The 8,877-nt window shown below is 54.1% G+C and overlaps 1 protein-coding gene across 1 annotated transcript in view; it reads left to right on the top strand.

Moving 5' to 3' along the window:
* Positions 1–8,877, top strand: part of LOC102042659 (dedicator of cytokinesis protein 2-like) — a gene marked incomplete at its 5' end in the record, with an annotated part of 49,464 nt that overhangs the window by 11,258 nt on the left and 29,329 nt on the right. The window contains 6 exon segments of the mRNA XM_031064006.1: positions 3,124–3,235; positions 4,597–4,667; positions 5,022–5,128; positions 5,367–5,494; positions 6,353–6,403; positions 7,087–7,182. Of these exon segments, the coding sequence (XP_030919866.1) occupies positions 3,124–3,235; positions 4,597–4,667; positions 5,022–5,128; positions 5,367–5,494; positions 6,353–6,403; positions 7,087–7,182 (565 nt within the window).

The raw sequence follows: 8,877 nt of genomic DNA, 5'->3' as shown, positions 1-8,877 counted from the left end.
TATTATATTATATTATATTATATTATCATGATACTCTAGTAAAGAATACAGAAAGAATGCTTACAGAAGGCTAAAAAGATAATAATGAAAACTCCTGACTCTTTCCAGAGTCCTGACACAGCTTGGCCCTGATTGGCCAAATAATTAAAACAACTCACAGCAGAATCCAATGAAACAATCACCTGTGGGTAAACAATCTCCAAACACATTCCACATGAGCACAACACAGGAGAAGCAAATGAGATAAGAATTGTTTTCCTTTTTTCTGAGGTTTCTCAGCTTCCCAGGAGGAAAACCCTGGGCGAAGGGATTTTTTCAGAGAATGTGAATGCCACACCTGTGTCCCCTTCAGTGGCACTGGGGAGCTGTGCTGCTGTCCCTGTGTCCCCAGGGACTATCACACTCATTTTGCCCCACTCTGGATTAACTGTGGCGTTTGAGCCCTGTGTGTCCTCACCACTTCCATCGCTCCCAGAGTCCCATCCATGGCTCCAGGTGCTGCAGAACATCACACCCAGCACCTGCCTCTCCCTCCTGTGTGAGGACACCGAGCACATTCCCAGCTCAGAGCGCTTCTGGCAGCAGAAATTAATTACCCAGCTTGTTTGCAAACAGCCCCCTGAATGAGTTTGCCTGGAGCAGAGGCATCCCTGAGGACATTTAGTGATTTTATAGAGCTTCCCTTTATCTCAACATGCACTAACGTGGGCTCCTCACATCCTCTAAGTGCTCTGAGCATGCTGCAATTTGTACAGGCTGTAATCGACAGGAATTGGGTTGTAATTAGAGTCAGTTGCTGAGGATTGCTGCCTCTGGGATTGCCTGTGCTGCTGCTGGAGCTGCACAAGCAGAGCCTGCAGCCCCTCTGAGGAGCCCAGGTAGCTGCAAGGATGATTGAGCCCTGTCCTCCACCTTGGGACACCTCCCTGTGTCCCCTCAGTGCCCCAATGGCACCGTGGTGACGTCTGTCCCTCGCTGCTTCCTCCTCACTGCTTCCTCTGCCTGCTTCTCCTTTTCAGCCATCACTGAGAGTGGCAAAACTTTCCCTGCCTGTGCTCATTGCCCTCAGATTTTGAGGTCAAATTTTGGAGCAACCCATGGCAGGCGGTGGGGCTGGATGGGCTCTAAGGCCCTCCCAGCCCAAACCAGTCCATAATTCCAGGATTTCCTTACATAGCTGGTGCCTGGATTTTTCCTGCCACTGCTTGGTGTCGGTTGTGGTGGTGTTCACAGGGGTCCAAAGATGAGAGAAAAGATGAGAATTTGAGTCCATGTTTCAGAAGGCTGATTTATTATTTTATTATATATATTATATTAAAAGAAAATGATATCTTAAAACTATACTAAAAGAATAGAAGAAAGGATTTCATCAGAAGGCTTGAAAGGAAAGGAATGATAATAAAATCTTGTGACTGACCAGAGAGTCCGAGACAGCTGGACTGTGATTGGCCATTAATTAAAAACAACCACATGAGACCAATCAAAGATGCACCTGTTGCATTCCACAGCAGCAGGTAATTATTTAATTTACATTTAATTTCTGAGGCCTCTCAGCTTCTCAGGAGATAAAATCCTAGCAAAAGGATTTTTCATAAAATATGTCTGTGATAGTCAGTGGTGGGGGAATTACCCCAAGCAGTGCCCATCCCTGTGATCACACCTGAACTTTGCAGTTTTTTCTGCAGCTCTGCACATCCCATGGCTAAAATTCCCTTGTTCAGTTTGCTCTGGTCCAGCTGGTGAGGGGGGATGGAGGGCTCAGGATGTTCCTGCTCAACTAGGATGAGGTTGAACTGCTTTGAGAGGGTTTTGGGCTGTGGAATCATGGAAAAGAGGCTTTTTTAAAAAAGAAAAAATGAGGTTTTGTGAGTGGGTCTGTGGATATGGTGGGGCAGTGGCTGTGGCAGTGCCAGGGCTCACCCCTAGGTCCACCCATAGATCCAAATATTGATGGATGAGTATAAAGAATTGGGATGGTGTCTTGGTTTGAAAAGCCAGATGTGTGCTAAGGAAGGCAGGAGCCTCCCCTAAAAATGGGAAATGTAAAACCCCTCCCTCTGGATTGTTATAAATTTGAAATTAAGGGGGGCTCTCAGGCAAAGATATGGGACCAGGAATAACAGTTCTTTACTAGGGAAGAAAACAAAAATATAAAATAAACTATGCAGTAAAACAAAACAGCACTGCCAGAGCGAGAAGAGGAGCTGCCCCCCTGTGTGTCAGGGGGTGGCACAGCCCCATCCCATGGGGGCTCAGCCCTCCTGCAGTGCCAGCTGTGCTGCTGCTGGAGCAGGGATCCTGCACAAGGATGGACTTTTCCTCTGCAGCTCCAGGGCTGCTGGAGATGGGCCTGAGCATTCCCTCCCCAGGTTTGCTGCGTGTGCTTTGCAGTCAGAAGCACTTTTCCATTTGGGATTCCTGGCTGGGGAGGCTGGGACGGTGATAGTTCTGTTGGGATGTGCTGATGCAGCTTTAGGGACACAGATATTGGGGACAAGAAGTGGGACTCTGCTGCCATGGTTGTCATGGACCCCTCAGTGTGTTGGAGTGGGACAGAAGTTCGTGGGTATGGGTTGGATTCAAAGATCTTGAAGGTTTCTTCCAACCTCGTGATTCTGTGATCAGCTCCTCTGGTGTTGACAAGGAGGTGGCCCCAAGGTGTCCCAGGAGAGATTTTGGCTGGACTTCGGGGAAAAATCCTTAATGGAAAGGGTGGTCAGGCTGCACAGGGAGGTTTGGAGTCCCCATCCCTCTAAGTGACCAAGGACCACCTTGGATGGATGTGGCACTCAGTGCCCTGGGCTGGTGACAAGGTGGGGATTGGGCGCAGCTGGACTCTGTGGTCCTGGAGCTTTTCTCCAACCTCACTGATCCTGGAATTCCATTCCTATACATATGATATATAAAAATTATAAAAAAAACCCTAAATATATGAATTATATATAAGTAATAATGAGCCTTCTGAGAACATGGAGTCAGATTGATCATTCCTGCCTTGGTGGGGCATTCCCAGCAAGCACAGCAGTGTGGCATGGTGGCAGTGTGGTGGCATCCCAGTGGCTCTGGTCCTTGCAGAGGCATGGTGGCAGTGTGGTGACAGCACAGGGACTCTGGCCCTTGCAGGCTCTACGAGGGGAAGGAGGTGGCCGAGTTCCAGCACTCCCTGCAGCGCTTCTTCCTCGCCCTCAACCAGCTGATGCAGTCCCCGCTGGAGGGTCCCACGCTGCTCTGCCAGGTATGGGGGCATGGGGGGCCCTGGAGGGCTCAGCTGGGCACCAGGGAGGGTGCCCAGGCCAGGCATGGGCTGTCCCCATGCTGGGGTGACACTGTGTCATTGGGTCTGTGTTCGATTTTGGGGTGACACTGTGTCACTGTCTTTGTGTTTGTTTTGGGGTGACACTGTGTCATTGTGTCTGTGTTCATTTTTGGGGTGACACTGTGTCAGTGTTTGTTTTTGGGGTGACACTGTGCCGCTGTGTCTGTGTTTGTTTTTGGGGTGACACTGTGTCACTGTGTTTGTGTTTGTTTTTGGGGTGACAATGTGTCACTGTGTCCATGTTTGTTTTTGGGGTGACTGTCACTGTGTCAGTGTTTGTTTTTGGGGTGACACCGTGTCACTGTGTCTGTTTGTTTTTGAGGTGACACCGTGTCACTGTGTCAGTGTTTGTTCTTGGGTTGACACTGTGTCAGTGTGTCTGTGTTTGTTTTTGGGATGACACAGTGTCACTGTGTCTGTGTTTTGGGGTGACACTGTCTCTGTGTCTGTGTTTGTTTTTGGGGTGACACTGTGTCTGTGTTTGTTTTTGGGGTGACACTGTCTCTGTGTCTGTGTTTGTTTTTGGGGTGACACTGTGTCTCTGTGTTTGTTTTTGGGGTGACACTGTTGCTGTGTCAGTGTTTGTTTTTGGGGTGACACTGTGTCTGTGTTTGGTTTGGGGTGACACTGTGTCAGTGTGTCTGTGTTTTTGGGGTGACACTCTGTCGCTGTGTCTCTGTTTTTGGGGTGACACTGTCACCATCTCTGCGTCTGTGTTCATTTTGGGGTGACAACTCGGTCACTGTGTCTGTGTTCGTTTTTGGGGTGACACTGTGTTGCTGTCTGTGTTCATTTTTGGGGTGACACTGTGTCACTGTGTCCATGTTTGTTTTTGGGGTGACTGTCACTGTGTCAGTGTTTGTTTTTGGGATGACACTGTGTCACTATGTCTGTGTTTGTTTTGGGGTGACACTGTCCCTCCTGTGTGCAGCCCTCAGGAGGAGCTGCCACCCCGTGTGCTGCCCTGCTGTCCCCAGGTCCCCTGGTACACCCTGAGCCCCCCAGCCCCTTACTGCCCTGGGGCTGTGGCCTGGATCTGGGCCAGCAGCTCGGTGGCACTGGGCACTGTCCTGGCCACTGTGCTGAATTCTGCAGGGGAACATCTGGGAAGGGCTCCTGGGGATTGTCCCCAGCCTGGATCTGGCCTGGATTCCCTGCATTTGGGGCCAGGCTGGCACAGGGCTGGGGCTGGGATGGGGCTGCACTCTGCCTGGAGGGAGGGAGGCTCCAGAGGGTGCTCTGGGATCCTGTCTGAAGGCAGCTCTGTGGTGTCTCTGCAGGGAGCGGCTCTGAAGTACCTGCCCTCCATCCTCGAGGACGTGTTTGGGATCTTTGACTCCTCCACTCTGGGGTAGGGTCCCTGTGTCCCCACCAACCCCAGCCCCTGTGCTGCTCAGCACCTGCCACAGCCACCTCTGTCCCCACATCCAGCACAGAGCAGGGGGGTCTGGAATCACCTGGAATCTGGATTCCTGATCCCCTTCCCAGTGCAAAAATGGGAGAGTTCTGCTCAGTTTTAGCCTGGGAACTCAGCCCCAGCTGGCTTCATTTTGGGAATTCAGGCAGGGTTTGCTTTCTGGGTACCTGTGGTGGGCACAGCTGCCCTGTGGGACCTTCCTGCCCCCATTTTGGGGGTCCCCCCACCCAGCAGCCCCATCCTGAGCAGAACTTGGAGCTCCTGCTTTAACTCCTCTCCTGCTGGCAGGGCCATGCTGAGGGACTTTGTGGGAAACCTGCAGCCCCAGCGCCTGCTGAAGCAGAAGCTGCAGTCCCTGACTGACATTGCCAGCAGCAAAGCCTTCCAGTGCCACGGTGAGAGGGGTCCTGGGGGCACTGCCCTTGCTGAGCTCACCCAGAGGCCATGCACAGGGTGGGGAGGAGTCCCTGAGGAGGGATTCCTCCTCTGCCTCATCCCAGGGTGGCTCCACAGTTGGGGACAATTCCCTCATACCTGAGGTGGCTCCATAGCTGGGGACAATTCCCTCATACCCGGGGTGGCTCCACAGCTGGGGACAATTCCCTCATGCCTGTGTCCCCTTGTGCCCCCCAGAGTGCAGGGAGCTGGTGCTGCAGGCAGCCCTGCCCATCCTGCAGGAGCTGATCCAGGCAGGGGAGGAGGAGGACGCCTGCATCGAGCTGCTCAGCAGCATCCTGGAAGTGCTGTACCAGGCCCAGAAGGTAAAGCAGGAATCAACTGGGCAGTGACCTGAGCAAACCCCTCTGAGTGATGTTAATCACAAATTCCTGGCCAGGATATTGTTGGAGTTCACTGACTGTGGGTGTCACCATCCCAGCAGGAACATGCCCAGGGTGGGACACGAACCTTGTGCTTTCCACCTCAGTGAGTTTCTGCTGGGTTGCCCAACATCCACATGAGTGGGGAAGGGGCTTCCAAACTCAGGGATGACACTGACCTGAGGGTGGTGGGGACATCAGCAGCTCTGCAGAGCTGGGAGGAAGGTGGAGAGAGGGAGGAAGAAAGTGAGGGAAGGGAGGAAGGTGAGGGCACATTGATAATGAATCGTGAAAGATCTGGAGAAATATTTTGTGGTATTGGCCAACCAGACCAAGCAGGATGAGAATGGCTTTCCTGGATTTGAATAAATCAAACAAATGGTATCCAAGCCTGATGCATTGACCAAGGTCACCCAGACATTGGTTTTTGATTGACTCACAGGCAGGATCACATAAGGCAAACAACAAAGTAATAAGGCACAAGTATGATACCTGATTTAGTTTGATATTTTTCTTTGGTTTCCTTTCTGATTCAAGGCACTTTTACTTTTTGTCTTTTCCCAATTTTATTTTGGGACAGGCCAAATGTAACTAAAATTTCAATGGCCTTATACCTGGTGTGAAATTCTGCTGGTCAGCGATTGCCAGTCACCCCCTGGGCAGTATCACACTCCAAAATGAAGAGTGATGGCCCCAAACATGAGGCAGGGACATGGTGGGCACCCACCCACCCAAATGTGGCCTGTCTGGGGTGGGCTGGGGCCGTTCCTGGGGGTCTCAGCCCTGTTTTGATGATTGCAGAGCGCAGAGAAGCTGCGAGCGCGGCACAAGGACCGTGGGGACGTGGAGCTGGTGAGTGTCCCTGCAAGAACACAGGGAATGGTTTGGGAATGCACATGGCTCTGTGCTCTGGCTTTTCAGGAGCCTTCCTCTGTTTCTGCCCTTCCTGGATGCTCTGGGGTCCCTTTTGGGGGCCCTTGGGGGATTCAGGTGTCCCACCTGCAGTGCAGTGACTGTGGGAGCTGAGTTGGACACTGTGTCCTGGGAGGGTGAGGTGGTTCTTTAATCCCCACAGCACCAGGAAGCCCAGGAACGGGATGGAAAGCTCAGAAATTGTGGTGAAATATCTCGTTAACTTTGAAACCTGAAATAGCCTTTACGGAGAGCATGGTGGGATGCTCTGGGGAAGGATTCTGCTTTTGCTTCAACCTCATGAGAGTTGATCCCACTTTACCTGCCCAGTGCCATCCCCATCATCCTCAGCCATCCTCGGCTGTCCCCATTGTCCCCAGCCAGGTGGCCACAGTGCCAGGGAGTGTGTACAGAGCTGTACACCTCTCTGTGCAGGGCTGAGCTGTACAGAGATCCCAAATCCCATATTTTTGCTGGAGCACATTGCCTTGCTCTGACTCCTTGCTCAGGCTCCGTTCCCATCTCACCACCCCGATGTCACCAGCCCTTGAAGGAGCCATGCTGGGACACCTCCCACAGCTGGGACGTGCCCTACCATGACCCCGCCACCTCTCACCTTGCAGGCACAGGTGAAGAAGCACATCCAGATGATCCTGGAGCAGCTGCTCCGCACGGTCAATCGCAGGGTGATCGTGCTGGACCGGGAGAACCCGCTGAGGGTGAGTCCCACTGTGCCACATCCCTTTGGGTCACACGGGAGAGGTGGCACTGCTTTGGGGGCCTGGCTGGGTGTGACTGGCTCTGCTCCTCGCTGGCCCTGCTGCCAGCACCCAGCAGGATGGGGATGGATGGCAGGGATGTGCCCGGTGGGATGCAGGGGGAAGCAGGAGCTGTGCTGGGAGCAGGGCTGGAGCAGCCAGAGGGCAGAGGGGAGGTGGGGCAGGAAAAGCTGTTTTGGGAGCAGTGAAGGGTTTGGGCTGCATTATCTGGAAATATCAGCTGAACCCGGCGAACCGTCGCAGTTTTACACGCCAAAACCGTGTGAGGAGCGCGCTGGACACACGGGAAGGGAGGCGGGTCAGAGCCCCGCACGGAGCAGCAATGGGAAGGGACAGAGCTGGGGCCGGCGGGGGCTCGGGATCTTCTCTGGGGACGTGGGGACAAACCCAGGAGCTGCACTGCGTCTTAGGGTGGGCGATGAGCTGTGTTGGTGTGTGTTCTGGAAGCTCGGAGCGGGGAATTGCCGTGCCGTGCCGTGCCGTGCCGTGCCGCAGGCTCCCCCGGCCCCCCATCCCCCCCCGAGGGGGAGGCGTGCGGGGTCGCGCTGGGCTCCATCCTGCTCCCACCCCTCGTTCCCAGGCTCTGTGAGTCAGAGCCGAAAGCGCCGGGCAGCGATGGAGGCTGGGGGGGATGAGGGGGAAGCACAGCCCGGGGCAGCGATGGGGGTGAGGGGCGATGAGGGGGAAGTGCAGTGATGGATGTGAGGAGGGATGAGGGTGAAATGCAGCCCAGGGCAGCACGGAGCGATCCTCGGCTGTGCCGCGCTCCTGCTGCTCGCTCGTGGCTCCACAGGCGCCCTCTGGCAGCTCTCCCTGCACAACCCCTGATGCTGCCATAGCCCCTGCCTCTGTCGGGAGTCCCAGACCCTCCAGCTCCAGCTGCTGGGAAGGGCTGAGGTGACCAAAAATCCCTGTGCCTGCACTGGGACAGCATCCATCCATCCATCCATCCATCCATCCATCATCCATCCATCCATCCATCCCAAGGCTGCTGGGCAAGAATGGAGTTGTACCTCTGGGTTATTTGAGCTCCTCATTCCCGTCTCCCTGTAAGCAGCCAGTTCATCTTCCCCACCCATGAGACCCCTGCCCAGCCCACCCTTCCCCCTGGAGATTTTGGGGACAGATCTCCTCTCTCCAGGCCAGAGTCTCACAGAGACCATTCCCCACTGTCTCTGCTCAGTGGAAACCCTCGGTGCCCCTAGTTAACCTGCAGGAAGCAATGGGAGGGATGGTTGAGCAGCCCCTGCTGGGCATTGATTTGAGTCTGGGGCATCTCAGGGAACCCCAAACAGAGGGAAATCCAGGGAAAACAGCCGCTGCCCCCTCCTCATTCTCATCCCCCTCCACAACAGAAGCGCACAGGCGGGAGAGGATGTAACAAAAATAGCGTCTCCTTGGAATTTATTGAATTCTCCTTAAATACAGCCGCTGCTCCCCTCGCCGTTCCCACACACCCGAGCTCCCCGCGTTTAACGGAATGGTTAAAAATAGAAAAGCTGGTGCTACCCAAACCCTACCGAGGGAGGGAGGGAAGGAGGAGAGGTGGGCAGGGGCTCAGTGCTGGGACGGCGCCCCCGCGCTCCGGGCTCACAGGAACCAGAAGCATTTGCGCCGCGATTTCTTCACGTCCAG

This window comes from Geospiza fortis, unplaced genomic scaffold (assembly GCF_000277835.1).
Source record: "Geospiza fortis unplaced genomic scaffold, GeoFor_1.0 scaffold62, whole genome shotgun sequence".
Lineage (NCBI taxonomy): Eukaryota > Metazoa > Chordata > Aves > Passeriformes > Thraupidae > Geospiza > Geospiza fortis.
The sequence above is the reverse complement of the archived record's forward strand: the minus strand, read 5'-3'. Positions and strand labels throughout refer to the sequence as shown.